At 62.4% G+C, this 21,773-nt stretch overlaps 1 protein-coding gene across 1 annotated transcript in view; it reads left to right on the plus strand.

Annotated features, from left to right (window-relative positions):
* The window catches only part of MACROD1 (mono-ADP ribosylhydrolase 1), a 144,163-nt gene that overhangs the window by 119,286 nt on the left and 3,104 nt on the right, over positions 1–21,773 (plus strand). Inside the window, 1 exon segment of the mRNA XM_086677092.1 lies at positions 10,214–10,243. Coding sequence (XP_086533218.1) covers positions 10,214–10,243 — 30 coding nt within the window.

Consider the following 21,773-nt stretch of genomic DNA (forward strand, 5'->3'; position numbering starts at 1 on the left):
GCCGAAAGGCTGGGCCTTGGAGGGGCTGAGGCTCGGCCTCGCATACCAATGGCTGCTGTGCTAGCCTCCTCCCCTTCCCTCCCTCTCCTCCCTCCTGGGAGTGGAGCCCCAGCTGGGAGAGCAGGAAGGAGGACGGAGAGGACGGGTGCTCGGCTCAGGGGGGGACCTGAGGCAGCCAGGGCAGGAACCAGGTTGCGATCCTACCGTGTCCCCAAGGACACGGCCTGGGAGTGGGGAGATGGCCACCTCGAGGCCTGCAGGACAGGGGGCCGCCCTGGGCTCCCGGGCCCTCAGGGTCCGGAATGGGAGGGAACTAGGACCCCTCACCCCCTCCCCACCTGGCCCTGCCCATTGGCCTCCTGGCACCCCTAACAAAGAGCACTAGTTTTAGAGTCAGACACAACTGCCTCCTGTTGGCTGAGTGACCTTGAATGAGCTCCCTCCCCAGCCCCGTGTCCCGAGAGAGTCGAAGATGTTAGAGGAGGTGGGCCTGACCAGGGGAAAGTTTCTGAGGAAGTCCTTTCTGGTGTCTGACTTCAATTCTCTGTGCAGCAAGTGGCGGCTGAGTCTCTTCTGAGAGAGGAGTGGCCTCCGTCCAGCACCTAATATCCCAAGAGTCACAAGGGTGAGGATTCAGCTGTGCGGTCTTCTTCGGGGTCCTTTCCTTCTAGGGCCTCAGTTTTCCGTCTGTACATGGAGGGGCCGGGCTAGGCCAAGGGGGCCTCACGGGTGTCTAAGGAGGAGCCTCTGGGTTTCTGCTACCCTCTCTGCAATCACGGGGAGAGCTCCCTCCCAGCTTCCTGCAGCGATTAGGTGAGGGAGTCGGGGTGGGGGGTGCCTGGAGCCCCCACTGTTTCCTCACACACAAAGTGCTCCTTCCATTGACCACGTTTGGAGGCCGATCCCATGCCGGATCCGATCCTGTCTCCCACAGTCCTCTAACTGGTCCCTGTGTGTTCAGCATTACCTCTCCTGGCCCTCTGTCAGCCCATCCTCGGCCACCGCCATCCTCCCCCAGCCCCTACCCACTCCTGCCTCCAAGTCCACCCCCTTCAATCTTCAGCTCTGAGGAGGGTCTTTCTGAAGTGCAATCCCGACCCTGCTGCTCCTGCTCCGGCACCTGCCATGGCTCCCCACCACCATGGCTCCCCACCACGGGAGATGAATCACAGCCCCCTGGGTCTGGCTGACCCTCTGCCCTCAACTTGGCCTCCCCCCACAGCTCACCCTCCCTAATTCACGGAGCTCATTCATTCCTCCAGACGTTGTGACCAGGGGGCAAATCAATGTCCGTTGAATGAATGAATGGCAGCTACCAAGAGTAGCTGTTTGGTTCCAGGCCTGTGCTGGCTTCTGGGGTACAGGAATGGACAAGGCAGACTAGGTTCCCTCCCATAGGCTGCCATGCTGGTAATAAAACCAGTAAACGAATTTGAAGACAAGATCATTACGGGACCAAGGTGTGGTCTCCAAAGGATATAAACGAGGCGGTAAGAGGAACAGGGTGGGAGACATTTCAGTTGGGTGGTCAGAGGAAGCCTCGTAGAGGAGGTGACATTTTCCCTGAGACCTGAAAGATGAGAAGGAGCCGGTCTGGAAAGAGCTGGAAGAGTGTGCCAGGCGGCAGAGGGAGAGGGAGTGGTATATGCAAAGGCCCTGGGGCATAAAAGAACCAGAACTATTCAAGGAAGCGAAAAGAGGCCAGGAGACTGGGGGGGGGGGGGGGGGGGGGGGGGGGGGGGGGAGGGGGAAGGGGAGGGAGCAGAGAGCAGAGTGTGGGATGCTGCTGTGCCTTCACGGAGAGGAACATGGATTTTATTCTAAGTGTAATAGGAAGCTATTTAAGAGTTTTAAGCAGGAAAGTGACACGATCTAATTTATATTTTAAAACGATCCTCCGAACAACCACTTTGCAGAGCAATTTGGCGATAACTAGTAAAGTTAAAGCTGTGCGTAATACCGCAGCCCCCACGGTCCCGCTCCCAGGCGGGCGGACACCCGAGAGAACTTGCAGCACGTGTACATCCGGGGTGCGGGCAAGGTGGTACCTGCCGCTGCATTCCAGAAACAAAACTGGGCGCGCTGGACTGTTGGGCAGGGGGGGGAGGGGTGGATGGGGGCGGCACAGCCCCAGGCTGGCATATTACACAGCGGTGGAAACGGACCAGCCAGCACGGCCTGCGCCGGTCTGGATGAATCTCCCAAGCATGGCCGTGAACCGTGGCAGCTGGTCCCAGCGGCTCCACTGTTTCTACAAAACCCGGGCACACAGACGCAGGTAATACGTGGTTGAGGGGCCTACAAAGTAAACCTCGAAAGCAAAGGCAGGCCACATTCAGGGCAGTGCCTTCCGGTGTGGGTGGGGGGAGGGCGTCAACTCTTCTGTGACCCGTATGTGTTGGGCTGGGTGGTGGGTGGGCCGTGTGCCCGCGCGGGAGCGTGCCCGCGCATGGGCCCCGGGCAACGTGCCCGCATGGCTTTCGTGCCCCCGAAGTGGTAAAAAAAAGGATCAGTTGCCGGGGAGAGGATGGACCGGAGGGTGACGGGCGGCAGAGGAGGCGCCCAAGGAGGAGGAGGCAGTGACTGGGCCCCGCGGGGATGTTAGGAATGGAGCCCCAGCCCACCTGTTCGGGTCAACACTCTTTTCGCTTCCAAACCCACGGTTTGTGGTCTGCTCGAATGGAGCCTGGTTTTCTCCTTTCGGGAAGAAAACTGAGGTTCAGAGAGGCCTAGGGGCTGCCTGGGGTCACCCAGCAAGCTGGGGGTGGAGGAACCTGTGACCCCGAGGCCTGTGCAGCTGGAGATGAGCAGAGGGGTCAAGGCTACCTACTCACGCGGATCCCAGCCGTGGAGGAGGGGCCTCCGACTCCGTCCCCACCCGGGACATTTCCCCCCCCCCCCCCCCTCGCCAGCCGTTCCCCTATGCGCCAGGGCTCCCTCCGCCCCGGCCCCTCATTCCTGCAAAGATGGAGACAGCACCCGGCTGGCTGGGGCCCAAGCCATCTCCTGGTAATTGGGTTTCAGGGATGCTCATGGTTATGCTAATGGTGCGGCTGTGAGCGCCGGCCCCCTGGCTCCTGGGGGGAGGGGAGGCCCAGGCGGCTGGGGTCCCAGGGCCCTGCCGCCCTCCGCAGCGGTCCCTCCGAAATCAAGACTGCCTGGTTCAAACCCCGGCAACCCCCGCTTCCCAGGGGCGTGACCTTGGGCAAGTCCCGCAACCTGGCCGAGACTCTATTTCCTCATCTGTAAAGTGGGAAAAATCATAGTACCCTCTCCTTAGGCTCTCCGGGGAGGGAGGGATTGAAAGACTCCACTGGAAATATTTGGCCCGGTGCCTGGCACAGAGAATTTGCTCGATAAATGCGTTATTAACCATTTTTTTGTTTTTGTTTTTGTTTAAAGAGGTCCTGCAGGAGAATAGGGACAGGGGCTGGGTGACTCACTTTCTTTCGCTTTTTGTTTATGTATATGACCCAATTTGGGGCAATCAACGTGAATTTCTTGTATAACGAAATACCAGTAAGTGGAAGTCGCCTGGGGATGGGTCTTGGAGAGTGGGTGTCGAGGGGGACTGGGGGTCCCAGGGTCTGGGGTCCAGCTTGGGCGTGGGTGGCTGGGAGGTTGGGTCTCCAGGGGCAGAGCCCAAGAAACCCAGGAAGGAGGAGGCGGTGAAGGGAAGGCCCAGGCCAGCGGGAACCACAGCAGGGCACCTGCTCTGAGCTAAAATGGCAGAGTGGGTGGCTTTTGTAGGCAGAGGCGTTGGGGAGGGCCTCCTGGGGTAGACGGAAGGGTGGGGCTATCGAGCGAGCGAGCGGGATGGGAGCCAGGAGGTGTGGGGAGGACTGAAGGAGGCTGATCCAAGATTCAGGAGACCTTGGTGGTGAAGGGAGCCTGACACAGGACCAGTGGGGGAGGGAGACCCCAGAAGGGGAGCCCAGCTGGGTATGGCTCCCAACAGATTTAGGGAATCACAGGGTTCTGCTCAGAGAAGATGGAGTGGGGGCTCAATCCTGAAGGCAGACAAGCCAGATCTGGCTCAGTGGGGTGCTTAGTGGCCCCGGCTCCGGCCTCGGGCCACACGCTTTCTGAGCCTCAGTTCCCCCACGTGTAAAATGGAGCCACGCAGCCTGGAAGGTCCCCATGGCTCTCCCCAAGAAGCTGGTGAGCAAACCTTGATAGAAAGAAGCTGCTGTTGAGAGTATCGATGTGTCTGTCATCAGGCAGACACCCTTCTCCCTGGCTGACCGGGGACCCCGCCGCCCCCACCCGCCGCCACTGTGAAACCCTGACGCCGTAAACAGTTTTACAGGCATTTTAAACTGTATCATCTATGCCCCACAAGGGCCTCAGTTAGCTGGCCTCCCCCACCCACCCATGAGGAAACCGAGGCCCCGGGGGCTGGCCCAAGATCGCAGCTGAGGGTTTCGGGACCAGGACTTGCAAAGCACCTGGGCGGGTCTCCTCCTGCTAAGGGCGGTGGCCTTGGACAAATCACTTTGCCTCCCTGTGCCTCAGTTTCCCCATCTGTAAATAGGGCGGGAAGGGATGTGTGTCCACATGCACACATAGGTTAAATGATAAAGTCTGCAAGTGGTCCTGATAAATGTGAGCCCCCTTGTCCCCCCGCCGTGAGGCCCCTGCTCCCCACCCCCAGCCCTGGGAATGTCCAGGAAGCCTCACATCCCCCACCCCCTGAGGCAGCCCCACCTCGGAGGACAGTGACCTTGGCCTGGGGGACAGAGTCTGTCAAACACGGCAACTGCTTTCGCAGCTTGAGATGCCTTTGAAGTCTCTTGTTTTATCTTCAAAAATTCAGCACATGTCACACTTTATTCCATCTGTGGGACATTTCTAATCTAAAGCATGTTTTAAACAGCTCACCCTCGAGTAACACAGATACCCACCGCAGGCCTGCGGGAAGTGGGGGCAGCCAATGGCGCTGCTGTCCCAAGGACAAAGGCCACTCCCCTAACCCTCCTGGCAGGGCCAGGCTGCCAGTCGGTCAGTGGTCGCCTCTCAGGTACCAGGCGCTGTGCGAGACGCTGGGGTGCTGGCGATAGCGGGGGCTCGGCCAGGCATGGGGTGGCTGCAATGGGACAGTAGTGATGGGAGCCGCACAGGCGTTGGGGGAGGGTCTCCTCCCTCTCCAGGCCCGGGAGGGATCCCCTGCACCAGGCAGGAGCCAGCAGGTCCCCTTTTTGTCCGCCTTGAGCTGCTCTTGCCTCCACAGACTCTGACCTTCTCTCCTACTTCTCTTCCCCACTCACTCTGCTTCAGCTAGAGTGACCTCCTCCCTCGGCCCCCGGGCCTTTGCACAGGCCTGCTACTGCCCCTCGCAGCTGGCTCCTTATGTTCTGCATTTCCTTGACTCCTTCCAGGTCACCCCCTCCCCCCCACCGCTGGGGCCAGCCATTCTCTCCCACCTCTGACACAAATGGTAATCCTTGTTCAAGTTTATTCTTGTTCTGCGTGCTAGATAATGAGCTCCGTGGCCACAGCGCCTTGCCCGGCTGTGTCCCGGAGCCCGGCACATAGTAGGGGCCGGATGTGTGTTTGTCAAATGCTAGAAAGCTAAGATCCAGCCTTCTGAGGGAGGGTGGAGGGGGGTGGGCCAGGCTGAGGGGCTGGGGGGTTGAGGGGAGCAGCCCCCACCTCCCCAAGCCTGGCTGGCGGCCTCTCAGGCATTTGAAGCACATGGAAGCAACAGCAGCAGCCTCAGCACACGGAGGGGCTGTGACTGCCTCAAAGTCACCGCTGTGCCCGCTCACCCGGCCTCTCCCTGGCCCAGTAACCTGCTCAGCGCTTTCCTCGGGTCACCGAGTCTCCTCTCTGGCAGCCCAGCCCCCGCTCAGTGCCCCCTCGCCTCCCACACCCTGGGCCGGAGGATTTGTCAGGGAAGAGCCCGAGCAGCTCTACGTGGCCTCCTGTCACTGCCCTTGGACCAACCCTGTCACCTGCACACCCCGCACCCCAGGTCCTGGCCCCCGGGGGCGCCTAGGGTAGGCTCTTTTGCAAGTCCTGGTGGACGAGAGCCTGGGCTGCAGAGCCCAGCAGACCCGCGGGTGGCCGTACGGTAAATTGTTGACGGTCACCTCCTGTGCACCGGGCTCTGTGCGGGGAGCTGGGGACAAGTGTGAATGACACCCACAGCACTGGGTGACCGAGTAGCAGGCACTGACCTAGGAGGTAAGGATGCTGGAGGCAGTGATTTATGGCCCCCAGGAGCCCTCCGGTAGCTGGGCGTGCCCTTGGAGGCTGGCTCTCTGGGTGGGGGATGTTGAAGTCCCAGCCCATGCAAAGGCCCTGGGGCTGGAGAAAATGAAGCAAGTTTGAGGGCCCGGAGTGTGTCTGAGGGGGAGGGGGAGAGGAAAGAGGAAGGGGAAGAGGGGAGGAGCCACTGGGCCCCATCCAAGGGGCCGGGTGTTTTGTTTGTTTGTTATTAAGTAAACTCTACCCGCAATGTGGGGCTCGAACTCATGACCAGTAGATCAAGAGCCCCATGTTCTACTGACTTGAGCCAGCCAGGCGCCCCTAGGGGTCAGTTCCCTATCCTGAGAGCAAAGGGGAGCTTTGGGAGGGTTGCATCAGGAAACTGGGCGTAAAACAGAAGATGCTCAGGTTTGCCTTGTGAGAAGACTGTTCTCTGTGGCTCAGCTCTCTCATCTGTAGAATGGGTTGGTGACACAGCTTCCACACGGGGTAAGGGTTAAAGGAGTAGGAGCTTACCCGGCCCAGGCCCCGGCTGTTGTGGGCCCTTTCCCTATAAAAATATATTAGACAGCAGGGCGCCTGGGTGGCTCAGTCAGTCGAGCGTCCACAGGCTCAGGTCATGATTTGCAGTTCATGAGATCGAGCCCCATGTCGGGCTCTGCGCTGACAGCTCAGAGCCTGGAGCCTGCTTCCGATTCTGTGTCTCCCTCTCTCTCTCCCTGCTCACGCTCTGTCTCTCTCTCAAAAATAAATACACATGAAAAAAAAATTAAAAGTATATACATATATTAGACAGGATCACCTAAATACACAGGACGATTAATAACAAACATAAAAAGATGTATGCTAGCAGTTGATTTTATGAGTTTGTTGGCATAAAGACAGAACGTATTAACATTATATACTAAAAATATTTTCTAACTCAAAGTTCATTTACTCTTCTGATTTTGAAAGAAATTACATTTTCCTGGGTCGCCGGAAGTATTATGGGATGCAGGCACACGCCCGCCCGCTCGGCCCTGCGCAGCCCTCCGAGTGGGGGACCGCTCTTTTAACAAGGTGCTGCCTGGCAGGGGCAGGAGGGGTGGGTAGTGGGGGCAACCAGAAGAGGAAGGGGTGTCTGTGTGCCCCGGAGCCTCCACTCTGCCCCCCGCCGCCCCCCTCAGCTCCCAGCTCCGCCGCTCTGGCTCTGGCTCAGTCCCATCCTGGCCCCTGGCTCCCGCCTGCTGGGAGTCAGGCAGAGTCAACCTCGCGCTGCCCCAGCACATAGAGCCCCAGGCTGGTCATCCTGCCCAGGGGAATGCTCAGACCCATCAGGCCCTTGCACAGAGCTCGCTCTCGCCCCTCCCTGCATGCCTTTTCTTTTCAAGCCTCAGCTCACATGCCACCTCCTCTGGGAAGCCCTCCCAGCCTCAGGCTTCAGCAGATCTTATACCTCCCTCACCTGCCAGGGCATTTGCGTGCCCCACCCCACCTAGGACTGGGAGCTCGGGAGCCACTCTGGACACAAGTGCTGGGGCAGGGTCCCCCAGAGGACATGCCCTGGGCCTGAGAAGGTGTGGAGCAGGCAGAGGGTGGAATGGGGTCTGGGGGAGTGCCCTGCTTGAGGGGTAGCGTGAGGGCAGGGAAGGGCAGAAATCCTTTCTGCCCCTGGCCCGCCTCCCTCCTCAGCCCCTGGATGCATCGGGCCAGTTGGCCCCAGCCCCCTGACCTAGGCAGACCTACACACGGTGGGGCTCAGGGGATGCCCGACAGGCGGGGGTCGGCCCCTCCCGGAAGGTCGGCAGAACGGCAGGTCGGCGCCCCTTCCCCTCCCGCCCCTTCGAGGCTTACTGCCAACCCATTGGGCACCGAGCCCTCTGAGAGCGGGAGCCAGCTCGTTTGTGGCCGGTGTTAATTAAGAGAGAGAGGTGATGGGGGGAGGTGGGGGAGGCCCGTGGAGGGCAGCTTCCGACAGCTGCCGGGACTGCTGTGGACCGACCCGAGATGCCCAGGCCTTGCCTGTTGGCTCCAGGGCAGGGCCGTCCGCACACCCAGGCCCTCCTCTCTGCCTGCCCCTTGGGGTGGGGGAGGTGGGTCCCGACGGCGTCCATCCGAGGGGCCTCTGTGCCGGAAGAGGCGAGCCCCAGCCCTAGCCAAGGGGAGATCCTCGGGGGGCCAGGCCTGGACCAGGCTGCCCTGAGGCCAGCCTGCTTGGTGGCTTCACTACAGAGTCAGACCCAGTTCTGATCCTGCCGCTGCCACTGGGCAACCCAACCCCCGCCCCCCCAGCCTCGGGTTCCTCCCATTTGTTATGATAGTAAGTGGGACCGTTTGTGCAGAGCCACGAGTCTGTGCCTGGCAGGCAGGCAGGCAGGCAGGCAGTCCTCCACGGCTCATTGGAAGATGCTTTCCTGGGGCAGCAGCCCCGTCCAGAGCCTTGGGGAGCCCAGCCCTTCAGTGGCCGGCCCACGGCTGCCTGGGGGTCCCGCCCGGCCCCTCCCAGGCTCCAGCTCCGGCTCCCAGCTGCCTCCCTGCCTGCTCCGCCCGCCTTCCTCCCACGCGTTCCCCGCAGCCCCCCAGCCCTGCTCTGGGAGCGCCCAGCCTCTCCTCGCCTCTCCATCTTAATTAGCTGCTTGTATTAATCTCGCAAGTAACGTGGCAACTCGCAGCCCTGGGTTTTCGGGCTGTGGAATTAATTATTCCCCAAGCGAAGAGCTGTCAGCTCTGGGAGACCAGCCACTCAGAGCCGCCCGACACCACTTAGCAGGGTCCACAGCTTCCGCACGGCACCCCGGGCCTGCGGCCCGGCCGGCCCGGAAGTGGCCCCCACTCCGGGCTCTGCTCCGTGTCCCCCTCCTACAGAGGGGCTGCCCCGGGCCCCCGGAAGGCAGGTGGGGTGGAGGAGCTGGGAGCCGGGACCCCCGGGGCCACAGGGGCCGAGGCACAGCTGGTCTCCCCACCTGGGCGGCACCTGCCCTGTCTCGCCCATCACTTACCCTGATTAGCACCAGCAGTTAACATGGACGCAGCTGCGTGGCCAGGAGCCGGAGCCCCGGCTGGTGAGGGCCACTGACCCCCATGGCCCCGACGACGTGCCGGCCGAGAGGCTTCCAGCTTCGCTTCGTCCTGGCATCAGCCCCGTGGGGAGGCTGGAGGGGGTCAGCGGGCCGGGCAGAGCGAGATGGGCGGGTCAGCGCCAGCAGCCGCCAGTCTGCGTCCGGTCTGGGGCGGGGGCTGGAGCCGAGGCTCCCTCTGTCCCCCTGGACCTTCACACCGGCCCTGTGAGATGGGTCTGTTCTTCCCCGGGGGAAACTGAGGCACAGGGTGAGGTGGCCCGAGTCACCCATCTGCTGAACCGGCTTTGGCTCCGGGCCTGGTGCTCTGTGCCCTCACTGTGCCGCCCCAGGATGGGGCCCTTACCTGGCACACGGTCACTGCCGTCTGTTAGGGGCGCCCAGCCCTGGTTCACAGCCCCCCCACCACACTCGTTCCTTGGGCGGTACTTAGCACAGCTGCGACAACACAGTGTGTCTTCTAGTGGCCTCGGGTTGTGCCCCCACCCCCCGCCCCGGCTGCCTGTGAGCTCCAAGGGCAGGGACCAGGGCGTGTCTCTGCACCAGGCCTGGCACAGGCGGGCCTCGGGAGATGCTGGGTCAAAACAGTGAATCCTTTTATTCAAAAGGATGCGTGTGGCCACAGGTCTTGTGTCCCTCCAGACCCCGCATGTGGCTGTTTCTAGGGTGAGTGGCTGGGCCCTGGTGGCTCGGGGGAACCCCCCACCCCACCACCCTGCAAACCCCAGGCCCTTTAGGAGCCCCAGCAGGAGAGGAAGTCCCGGCCCTCACCACCTCCCCCTGTGTGCTGTGTGCCCCCCCTCAGAGAAGACCCTGTGCCCAGAGTCTGAAGACCCCGGGGGCCTGGACCAGCCACAAGCCTCCCATCCCCCCCGCCCCCCACCAAACTGCTGGCCCACCTGCCACTCCCCGACTGACTGGCTTTTTTCTCTCTCTCTCTCTTGCAGCCAACAGCTCCCTGCTAGGAGGTGGCGGTGGTAAGTGCTTCCTGGCCTGGAAGGGGCGGGGGAGGGACACTTGAGGGTTGAGAGGGACTGGGATCTGGAATCCGGAGGTGGGGGGGGGGCGCTGCAGGTGTGATGGGAAAAGCCCAGCCCTTAGGCTTCAGCCTCCGCACCTGTGAGGGCAAAATGATCGTTTCTGCTCCACGCTATAACCTCGGAGGGCGGCCCCCAGAAAGACTCGTGCGTTCGCCGTGGTTCACCACCGGGAAGCAGGGGTTCCAGCTGAACCGGGTGGGCCAGAGGTTGGAGGTCACGGTGGGCCCAGCCTCCAGGGCTACAGGCTATATAGGTCAGCAGGTGCCACGGTGGGGGCAGTCCCTGTTCCCCACCCCCCCGAGGCCTGCCTCCCCTGGCCAGCGCTGCCCAGGCGGGCCACTCCAGCCCCTCGCCCCCAGCCCCTCGGTCCCCCGCTGGCTGGACTGCCCGCTGTCTACACGGGCAGCAGCATGATTGGTGAGCTGGGGGGCAGGGGTTAATGCGCCGTCGGATAAATCCCGGGGGCCGTGTTTACGGCAGCAGTGGCGGGGCCCGGGCCAGGTTTTAAAAGGGGGGAAAATAAAAGGGGCAGCGAAGGTCAGGAATAAATAAGAACAAAGCTAAGAGCTGTCGGTGACCGGCCAGGATGCAGGACGGGTGTGTGTATGGGGGGGCGGGGGGGGTCTGTTTGTGGCCAGACAGATTTTCCCTCCCTCCCTCCCTCCCCCACTCCTCCTCCACTGTCCCTGTGGAGGTCACAGCTGTCCTGGAGGCCTCACAGAATGAGGGGCTTCGCTGGGGGCCTATCCAGGACCTTGTTCGGAAGCCCGTCCCTTTTGGAAAACTCGGGGGGCCGTAGCTGATTTGACACCTGCCGTTCAGACACCCCTCCTCTTCGTCTGTTTATTCATCGGCCAGTGATTGAGCACCTACTGTAGGCTGGGCCCCGAGCCGGGTGCTGGACCAGAGGCGCCTGGTCCGTGCCCTCCCTGAGCTCACGATACAGATGAAGGCACCCACCGTTACACAGGGTGGTCCGTGCGATGGGGGAGCAGGGCTCCTGGAAGGAGGTGGGGCCTACACTGGGACCCGAGGAATGGGTGGGAGCATCGGGAAGGGTGTCCTGGGCAGAGGGAACAGCACAGGCGGAGGCCCGGAGTGAGGGAGAACATGGGACATTGGGGGAGATCAAGATCGGAGCCGTCGCAGCCCAGCCAGGCGGAGGGGAGGCAGGAGGTGACACCGGAGCCTCACCGACCCCATGGGGAGCTGGATTTTTAGCCCTGCAGTTCTGGGAGGCTAAGGACCACCAAGAGGTGTGGGCCTCTTAAACCCCAAGTCAGGTCCATCACCCCTCTCCCGCCCAAAACTCTGCCAGGGTTCTCACCTGGCTCAGAGTCAAGGTCCACCAGGGGCCCCAGCCACCTGCCAGGCTCACTGCCACTGCCCAGCCCTCCCTCACTCGGCACCAGCCTCCCTGCTAGCTCCTGCCTCGGGCCTGTGTGCAGGCTGTTCCCTCTGCCTGGAACCCTCTTCCCCAGCCTGTGGCTGCCCCCTTCGCCTCTCGCAAGGTTTCCGTGCCCCCCACCTTGTCAGGGAGGCCCACCCTGACCCCTAGGTGAAACTGCAGCTGTCTGTCCCCGCCCCAGCCTGTAGCCCCCCTCTCCCTTCACCTCACCCTGCTCTTCTGTTTGTCACTTGTATATTAGGGTCATTGTCTACCGTCTGTCTCCCCGCTGAGAACAAAGCTCGGGGGGCACCACTGTGTCTCCAGCAACTAGAACCAGGTCTGGCACATATAGTAGGTGCTCAATTAAATGGTCGGTGAATGAATGAATGAACTATAAAAAGGCAGGGACAGCCTCATGTGTTAAGCGGAGGGCTTGCTGAGGAAGGCAGCCGGGGCCTGCCTTCGAGGCTTTAGGCAGGGCAGGGAGTGGCTGGTAGGTGGCCTGCTGACCTCACTCTGGGGGTCAAAGGGCACCTGTTCTGGCCAGATGGAGTGGGGAGGCATATTGGGGGTCCTCCAGCTCCCCTTCTTGCAGCATTGTGGGGGAGAGGAGGCTGGAGCAGGCCCCAAGCGCTGCCTGACTGACGCAGAGATGGATGGGGTGGGCCGGGACCCGGGAGGAAGTGAGCCCCGAGTCCAGCCTTTTAACGCCAGCTGAGATTTATGGAGCCGCCGTGAGTGTTCGCTGGGGCTGTCACTCTGCTAATGTGATTGGAACAAGGTGGAGGTGGCAGGGAGGGGACCGTGGGAGGGGCGAGGTTGGGGCTGGGAGGGGCCTGGGGCCTGCCTGGGGCTGGGATGGGGACGCGATGTCTCCCGCCCTCCTGCCTGCCACCTGTGAGCTCTACTGCCCGCCAGCCCACCCAGCCTCAACCCCCCGGAACTGCCTGGGTGGGAGCCACAAGCACGAGTCGTCTGGGACTCGGCAGCCCAGGTCCCCCCCTGGCTCTGCCCAGACCCACCTCTGTCTTCCCATGGCGTCAGCGGAAGTTTCTCCCTCTTCTCCTGAGTCCAGCCCCGCGGGGATTCAGTCCTCTACCCACTCCCTACGTTCCTATGACCACCCATTTACCTGCCCGCATCCATCTACCCCCCCCCCACCTCTCCATCTATTCCCTCTGCCCATCCATCTCCCCTCCATTCATCCATCTACCCCTCTACCCACCCATTTACTCCTATCCATCCATCCGTCCATCCGTCCATCCATCCATCCATCCACCCATCCACCCATCTATCCATCCATCCACCCATCCATCCACCCATCCATCCATCCATCCATCCATCCACCCATCCATCCATCCATCCATCCACCCTCCCATCCATCCATCCGTCCATCCACCCTCCCATCCATGCCCTCCTCTACCCATCCATCTCCCCTCCATTCATCCATCTACCCCTCTACCCACCCATTTACTCCTATCCATCCATCCGTCCATCCGTCCATCCATCCATCCATCCACCCATCCACCCATCTATCCATCCATCCACCCATCCATCCACCCATCCATCCATCCATCCATCCATCCACCCATCCATCCATCCATCCATCCACCCTCCCATCCATGCCCTCCTCTACCCATCCATCTCCCCTCCATTCATCCATCCACCTATCCCCTCTACCCAGCCATCTAACCCCATCCCCCGCACCCATCTACCCCCCCATCTACCCCCTCCACTCATCCATCCTCCCCCCATCCAGCTATCCATCTACCCCCCCCATCCACCTGCCCCCCATCCACCCATCTGTCTACCCCCTTCACCCATCCATCTACCCCTCACCTACCGATCCACCTGCCCCCCATCCATCCATGCAGGCATCAGTCACGGTAGGCCTGCCTTGGCCACTGTGTTTAAATTGTGCCGAGGCCCCAGCCCACTGTGCTGACCCTCTCACCCTGCTCTGTGGCTTTTTCCTTAGCACTGATCCCTTTTAACGTCCGTGTATTTTATGTTTGTTCTTATTGCCTGTCTCCCCACTAGAGTGCACTCTCCTCAGGGACGGTGTTCTAGGGGTTTCTAAGCCAGTTTAGGGGGCGGGTAGTTGCACCCTCTGTATGCCAGGCCCTGCCCTGAGCTGCCACACAGGTCCAACAGCCCTGCACTGGGGTGGGGGGAGGCACCTGATAAGTTGGGGGGAGGGCGGTCTGGGGCAGCTCTGGCTCAGAAGGAGGCCCTCCAAAGGGGGCCCGGGCTTGGCCGGCAGGGCTTTGCTATAGTGAGCCCGGTTTTCGCATGTGGGGTGCTTATGGGTGGGAGGGGACCGCAGCCCCTCGGGAGCAGGGAAGGGAGTCTGTGAACACCTCCACCCTCAGCAAGAGCCCCAGGGGCTCCTGGGGCCAAAAGGACTTAACCCAAAGAGTCCAGGACTCTTGGGCCTGGTTCATTGTGGGGCTGGGTCCCCACCAGGCCCCGAGGCCAAGGTGGCTCGTTCTGGCAACACCGTGAGTCTTGGGGAAGCCCCGTAACTCCCACCCCCCACACACACACACCCATTCCTTCCCAGGGCTCTGAGTGTGGGTGGCGGTGGGGACTCGGGACTCGGGCCTCGGCCCCGCCCTCAGAGAGACCCAGTTTGGTAGAAGGCTTCCCGGCAGAGGGGGCCTCTGACTCAAGCCCTGAAGGATGACTAGGAGTTGGACAGGCAGAGAGGGATAGAGAGGCCCAGCAGGTGGAGGGCCCGGGGTCTGAAGTGGGGAAAGACTGGACGGGCTGGGACAGCCTCCCCGCCTCCCAGCCAGACCCGGAGACCCGCCAGGCCCACTCCCCCTGGCCCGCCTCCCTCCTGGAGAGACTTTTACTGGCTCGATAAAAATTTTTTTCAAACCTGAACACTCTCCTATTGTATGGTAAGAAGGGAGGCGGGCCCTAAATCAGGATGGGAATCGACAGGGCCCTGACGCGCGTCTCTCCTGTTTATTAGGACTGAAATGTTTACTCGGCGATAAGGAGCCGGCTTTCTCGCGGAGATTTGTGCGTTCTTTTTCAATTACCCCTCGTCTTTCTCTGCCACTTTTGCACTAAAGGGATAATAAATGTATCGGAGCGTTTCAATTATTCATCTAAATCATGACTGCGCCTGCCATGGCCAAGCTTTAGTGACAGATTAATTCAGGGCCTCCTCTGCTCACGCGGCCGCCATCTCTGCTCCGGCCTGGCCAGCTCCCCAAAGGGCTGGCCTGCGGGGCGGGGCGGGCTGGGGTCAGGCAGGGCTCCCGCCCTGTCCCCTCCACACGCCCTGTCCCCTCCACACGCTCACTCTGCCAAGGACACTCCCTCCCTCCTGGAGGTCAGCGGCCCAGCCACACACTCCGGACCGCAGGAGTCAGCTCCTACCCCTGGGGGTGCGGGCGTCCTTCCCTCCTGCCCGCTGGGCCCTGCGCAGCCCCTGCTCCCCACGGCTCAGCGTGTGTGTCTCCCACACCCCCGGGGCCCAGACGTCCCCTGCCTGAGGAAGCCAGGGTGGCGCAGCTTCTGCCACAGCCCTCTCCGGGCACAGGGCCTTTGCACCTGCTGCTCCTGTACCTACAGGCTCCTCCGCCCCCTCACCACCACCTTCCCCGCCTAGTTACCCCGATGTCAGGGCAGGCCCCCCGGCCACCGCCCCCTACTGCTCCACGTACTGAGGGCTTGCCGCCTTCTGGCGCTGTCCTGGCTGCTGGGACCCGGCAGACGCTGCCCCCCTCGTGGGCCGGCGTTCTGTCACGCCTGGCCATCAGACTCCCATTCGTGTGGTTGTTTAAGCACCAGCTGCCTCCCGATCAGACCGCCCTCCTGAGGGACACGCGCAGGGTGTCTGTCTGTCCAGCTCCTGGCCAAAGCGAGGTGCTCGCTTGTGGACCGGCTGTGCCCCGGGGCCCCTTCTCCCCGTGCGCGCGCGTTCGCACCCGTGCCCTGGCCCACCGCCGTGGCCCCTGGGCTTGAGCTGAACCCAGCACCCGGGGCCCGCCTTCTCCTCTCCACACACATCCGTGGCCCTGGTGAGGGGTGTGGGACCCTCTTTCCTCTCTCCTTCTCTCTCCCTCTCTCCGTCTCTCACTTTCCCTCCTTCTATCTCTGTCTCTCTCTGCCTGTATCTCTGCCTCTGCCTCTCTCTAGTTCTGCCTCTGTTTCTGTCTCTGTCTGTCCTTCTCTGTCTCTATCTCTGCCTCCATCTCTCTCTGCCTCCGCCTCTCTCTATCTCCGCCTCTTTCTCTATCTCTCCCTCTCTGTGTTTGTCTCTGTCTCCGCATCTGAGTCTCTGCCTCTGCCTCTGTGTCTCTGCCTTTGTCTCTGACTCTGTCCCTCTCTGTCTCTGCCTCTCTGTGTTTGTCTCTATCGCTCCCTCTCTGCCTCTATCTCTGTTCCTCTTTATCTCTGTGTCTCTCTGTCTCTGCCTCTGTCTCTCCCTCTCTGTGTGTCTGTCTTCTGTCTCTTTGTCTCTGAATCTCTGTCTCTGTCTCTCTCTGTCTTCTGTCTCTCTGTCCCTGCCTCTCCCTCTCTGTGACTCTGTCTCTGTCTCTCCCTATGTCTCTGCCTCTGTCTCTGTCTCTGGCTTCTGTCTCTTTGCCTCTGAATCTCTGTCTCTGTCCTCAGTTGCTCGTTTGCTCTGCCTGCTCTGTCTCTCCCAGCCGCACAGTGTCTCTTGCCCACTCCCCATCCATGTCTCTCTTCCATGCACCTGCTCTCCATTTCTGGTCCTCTCTCGCTCCCTCCTTCTCCTCCTCGTTCTCTCCCTGCTCTCGCGGGCTCCCCTTTGCTCAGAGCCCAGCTGGCCTGGGGGATTAGCAAGGCCCCGGAGCGGAGCATCGGGGCCTCGACTTCCGCCCGGTAGCTGCCCAGGGCCACAGCCGAGGCACGGCGGGCACAGGGGGCAGACGGCGTGGCCTCCGTGGCCCTCCCTGGACCGGGTCGGCCTCAGAGGAAGCAGGGGCCCCAAGGGCCGAGCACCCTGTGCCCAGACTTATCTGGGGTCCCACCGTGTACCAGGCTGGAGTGGCGGGGCGCAGGCTGTGGTGCGGGGGGAGGCCCTGACCTGAGCTGAGCAGACAGGGCGGGAGCGTTGGATGGGGAACAGCCAAGGGCCCTCCCGCGCCCCACGCGCAGCCAGAGCCCATCCCAGACCCCCCCCCCCCCCCCGCCCCGTCCCTGCTCCGATTTCCCGCTGGGATGGAATCAGTTCTAGCTTCTTCCACCAATCCTGCACATGCAGCCCTCTCTTCCCCCCCAAACCTCCCCAGCCCCGACCCCAGCCCTGGATTCTGCTGGCGCCCTCCTCCCCCAGCTTCCCAAAGCCAGGCTTTCTATCGCTGGGGCTCTGCTCAGAGGCCACGTCCTCAGAGGCGCCTTCCCAAGGCGGAACAGGGCCCGCCTGTGCCCATCTCCTTCCCCTCTTATCCAGCTTCATTTCCTCCCATTTCCGGGCTCATGGTGACGCAGAGCCCCCCCCCCCACGGGGGGGGGGAGTCCCCTCCCTGCACAGAGCCTTCCCCCCCACCCCACCGCAGGGCCCTTCCCCCAGTTGGTGGGTGGGAGAGACCAGAGGCCAGTCATCTAAGGTGGAGGCTGGAGGGAACCCCAGCCGTGCTTGGGGCGGGGCATTTTATTTCATGGACTCATGGGAGCCATGGAGGTTTTATGAGCAAGGGAGTGACGAGTCCTCCCCAAGAAAGGGCCCCAGGCCTCCCGGCCATCACCAGATGGTGACGGTGATGGGCTGATGGTGGTGGTGGTGTGGACGTCAGCCAGCTACACTGAGCTCCCATGGCCGCGGATGCCAGGCCTCGCGTAGAGCCTCTCTCTGAGGGATCCCGAGACCCTCACCACAGCGCTATGGGGCGTGCCATTAATATCTCCAGATGAGGAAACTGAGTCACCGAGTCCCCGGAGCGAACCGTGCTCCCCGCCCCGGCGCAGGCCCTCCCTGGTAGGAGGGACAAGGGGACTCAGGCCCCCCGCAGGGATGCTAGCGGAGGCCCAGCAGGCCTGTGGGGCCCGCACCCCACCCCCAGCGGGCAAGATGTCGCCCAGCCCCTGCCAGCAGCTGCCATGGGGATTTTCAATAACGGGAGTCATTTTTGCATGATGAATGAGGTGCTGCCGCTGTGTACATAATGAGGGCCTAATGTTTTCAAATCCCCATTTAAGGAGTTGATCTCACCCCGTAATGAATTTCACGTCACAGACCGGAGCTGCTGTCCATCCCTCTTCTCCCTGGGGTGCCCACCCGCCTTGGCACCGCGAGGGTGGGGTCTGCCTCCTCCCCCCACAGGCCCAGCCCAAACCGGTCACAGAGCTCGTGGCTGCCCTGGGTTTGTCGATTGAATGAGCGACCGGGAGGCTGTGGGCGGAAGCCGAAGGTGGTTCCGGCGGCAAGGGGGCACCACGTGGGGTTGTGGCTTCTCAGGCTCTGCGGGGCGGCTCCGCGGGGCGGCTCCGCAGGGCCTGGGACGAGGCCGGAGACCAGAGGTGATGAGTGTAGCATGGACGGAGGGAGCGGGGGCTCAAGGCCCCGGGGTGGGTCCTTCTTCCAGGCTTTACGGCCGAGCTCGTCCTCCACGGGGTTCGGGGCTTGCAGGCGAACCGGCAGCTTGGACATCTGCCCCTGCCCCAGCTGGTGCCCTCTCAGGGACTCAGTTTCCTCATGCGCCCCCACCAGCCCTGGCATTCGGTATCTCTGTGCAGGCGGCTGGGACCTGGGAGGCAGCTGCATGTAGCACCGGGGTCACTGGACTGGTGGCTTCTCCTCAGGCCCTGGGACCTGCCGGGTCAGATGTCCGGGTGGGGAGTGGTCCCCAGGGCCCAGGCCAGGTGCCTTCCTGCCCTCCCCTGGCCCCCTCCGGCCTCAGCCCACACCCCTGCAGTCCCAGCCCGCCCTGCCCGGGGCTTTCTGGGTGCCACCTCCACCCTGCAGCGTGTCAGTCCCTCAGGCCCCTCAGGCCCTGACAGGCAGAGTAGCCTTCCGCCTACAGAGGCGGGGGGCGGGCCTCGGTCTCCCCATCCGAAACAGGTGACACAGGTGACAGAGTGATAAAGTGCAGGGCACCTTGGTGCAGTCCCTCACTGAACGAAGGCTCATGCCAAGTGGGGAGGGAGGTGCTGTTACGGACCTTGTAGAGATGAGGAAACTGAGGCACGGCACGGACAGGTGAAGTGATTTGCCCAAAGCCACCAGCAGGCTTGTAGGCAGGATTTCTGGGACAAGAAATCCCAGGAGGGGGCACCCAGGAGGCCAGGGCCACGGGGCAGCGGAGGGGCAGGGGGGTGGGGGAGGGGAGCGGGCCCTGGGCCTGTCAGGGTCTCTTGCCCTCTGGCAGGGACACAGCCGCCCCCCTGTCCCCCAGGCCCCGGGCATCCTCATGTTCCTGTAAATAATTAATTAGCCCCTGCTTGCTTGTTTGTTTAGCATGAGGAATGCTCCCCCACTGAGACGCATTTATTGCTGAATAAATTTAAATATCTAATCTTCCCTTCATGAATATTACAGCACCCCAAATAGCCGCCAACAGATCCTAAGCGCCTTGGCAAATGGCCCCCACAGGAGCCTGCCTGCCGCCCGCCTCTGCTGGCTCCAGCCCCTGCCCTCCACCCTCGCCCTCCTGACCCCCGACCTCCGGGGAAGGGGCTGGGTGCGAGCTGAGGCCCCCGGCCCCCACCCCGTGCCCGTGTGGAGGCCACGCTGGGGGCAGGAGGGCAGGGCCAGCCGGGCTTACCTGGGGGAACAGCCTGGGACGGGGTGGAAGGACAGGGCTGCGGCAGACGGAGGACAGACAGGGCCCCCAGGTGACGGCAGCATCTGAGGAGCCCAGGCAGGAGACGGAAGAGGTCAGAGAGGCAGGTGGACGGCAGGGAGGGTCTCCAGGGCAGCCTTGCCAGACAGAGGTAGCCGGTGGTCAGCTGCATGGGGATGGCTGAACAGTCACGCGAGATGAGGGACCCCAGGTCACTCAGCAACCAGGGTCCCCGAAGTCCCTCTTTTGGGGGGGGGGGAACAGGAGCCCTGCTGCAGTGAAGAGGGGAGTCCGGACCTCGAGTTTGGAGTTTGGATGAGGAGGGAAGGGGAGGGGGCCAGCCAGGGTGAGAGGGAAGGCTTGGAAGGGAAGAGAGAGAGAGAGACAAGGCTTTTTATGGTCCTGGAGGAAGCAGAGCAGTCCAGCTGTGTGACCCTGGGCAAGTCTCATCCTCTCTGTGCCTCAATTTCTCCTTCTATAAGGGAGGAAAAATAGTGGGACCTCCTAGGGTGGCTGTAAGGACCAGCAAGGAGGGGTGTGTGTGCCCTGCTCAGGCTCAGGTCCCAGCAGGTGTTCCAGAAGAGGCTGCAACTCAGGAGCCAGAGGGGGAGGGGGGGGGCGGGCGGGGCACAGGGACTGAGGGAGAAGGCAGAGCAGCCCTTAGGACAGTCTTGTGGGGAAGGCTTGGTTCCGGACCTGGCAGAGAGACCTGGAAGGAAGCACCTGCCCGCCCCACCATGGGTCAGTCCTCCCAGAAGGGACCCCAGGTCCTCTGCTGACTTGGAACAGGGGTTGAGTTGGAGGCTTGAGATTTGTTTGCATGTGGCCAAAGGTCCCAGAGAGGGGATCGAGGGTCCACTGGTATGAATTGGGGTCACCACCCTCCCGCCAGGCAGCCCCAGGCTCAGGTGGAGGGCGGGAGGAGGGACACCTCCCTCCGATGAGACCCCAGGAAGCCGCCTCCTGCAGCCTCCAGGGTTCAGCTTAGCCCAACTAAGAGCCAGGACAGGGCCGAGGAAGCAGAGCCTGGGGGCGGGGAAGGGGGGTGGCTGCGGTTCACATGGGGGGGCAGGGAAGGCATGACCCCCTGGGCCTGTGGGTGAGGACCGCAGGCTGAGGGTCCCCTCTGGCACAACTGTGGTGTGTAGACGGGGAGGGGGCAGGTGGGAGGGTCCCCGTCGGTGCTCTGGCTTGTTGGGGAGAGGATGGGGCAGGGATGAGGCCCAGGGCCTGCCCCTCATCTCTGCCCTGGGGAAACTGATCCCCTAGGCACTTGCATGGCAGTCACCTGGCCCAGCCCGAGGCTTCTGCCAGCCCCGAGTGCCCCCTCCCCCTCATGCCCCCAGGTCAGCCCCATAGGCCTGACTGCAGGCCTGTCCACCTCTGCAGGAAACATTAAGTCCCTGAAACACAGATCTTACTGTGTTTCTGCACTTGGGCACAGCCTCCTCAGCAGGCCAAGGTCGCCTGCAGGGAGGACGGCAGGCAGCCAGGAGCCAAGTGGCACCGTTAGGGCAGGGCGGGAGGCCCCCAGGAGAGCCGGCCCAGACCCATGCTTACCCCCCCGTAGGCCCCGAACACCCTGACACCTGCCTGGACAGCCGCCTCCCCTGTGTCCCCACAGGGAGCACGTTCTCATACTATGCCACTGTCCTAACGACAGCCAACACCCATCCACCTTCACCCATGCCAGGCCCTGGCTTCAGCGCCTTACAGAAATTAACTCGCTTAATCCTTCCGAGAGCCCTAGGAGGTGGAGCCCATTTTACAGATGGGGCAGTTGGGGTCCAGAGAAGCTAAGTGATAGGCTCCAGGCTGCACATATCTGTGACTGACAGAGCTGGGCCTGGAAGCCCGGGCTGCCCAGCTCCACAGCCCCTGCTCTCATACACGCTGCTGGGTGGTCAGCTGGCATCTCACCCAGAACGGACACACTGCACGCGGACGCGGCGTGACCCTCCAGGCTGTGCGGCCTCTGAGCGCCGCCTGGACAGGGAACTCAGGGGCCCCGCCTTGGGTCCCCCGCTCCGCCCTCCCCTGGGCCACCGTTGCCCTTACCCCTCCCTGCGGGAGAGGTCCTCCCAGGGCTCCCGACTCCTCTGCCCCATTCCTCCCCCCCCCCCCCAGCGCGGGGTGCTCTGGGAAATCGCCTGGTGCCAGCTCTAAGTGAAGTCACAAAATTAGGTTTAATTGGGCCCCACGGGGCACAAAAGAGAAGAAAGAGGGGGGTGGTCCAGCTGGTGTCCCTGGACCTCTGCCAAGACTTTGGGGGTGGGGTGGATGGGATGAGGGAGGAAGGGCCTCGGTGTGC

This window comes from Puma concolor, chromosome D1 (genome assembly GCF_028749965.1).
Source record: "Puma concolor isolate L17-30 chromosome D1, mPumCon1.1.hap2, whole genome shotgun sequence".
NCBI lineage: Eukaryota > Metazoa > Chordata > Mammalia > Carnivora > Felidae > Puma > Puma concolor.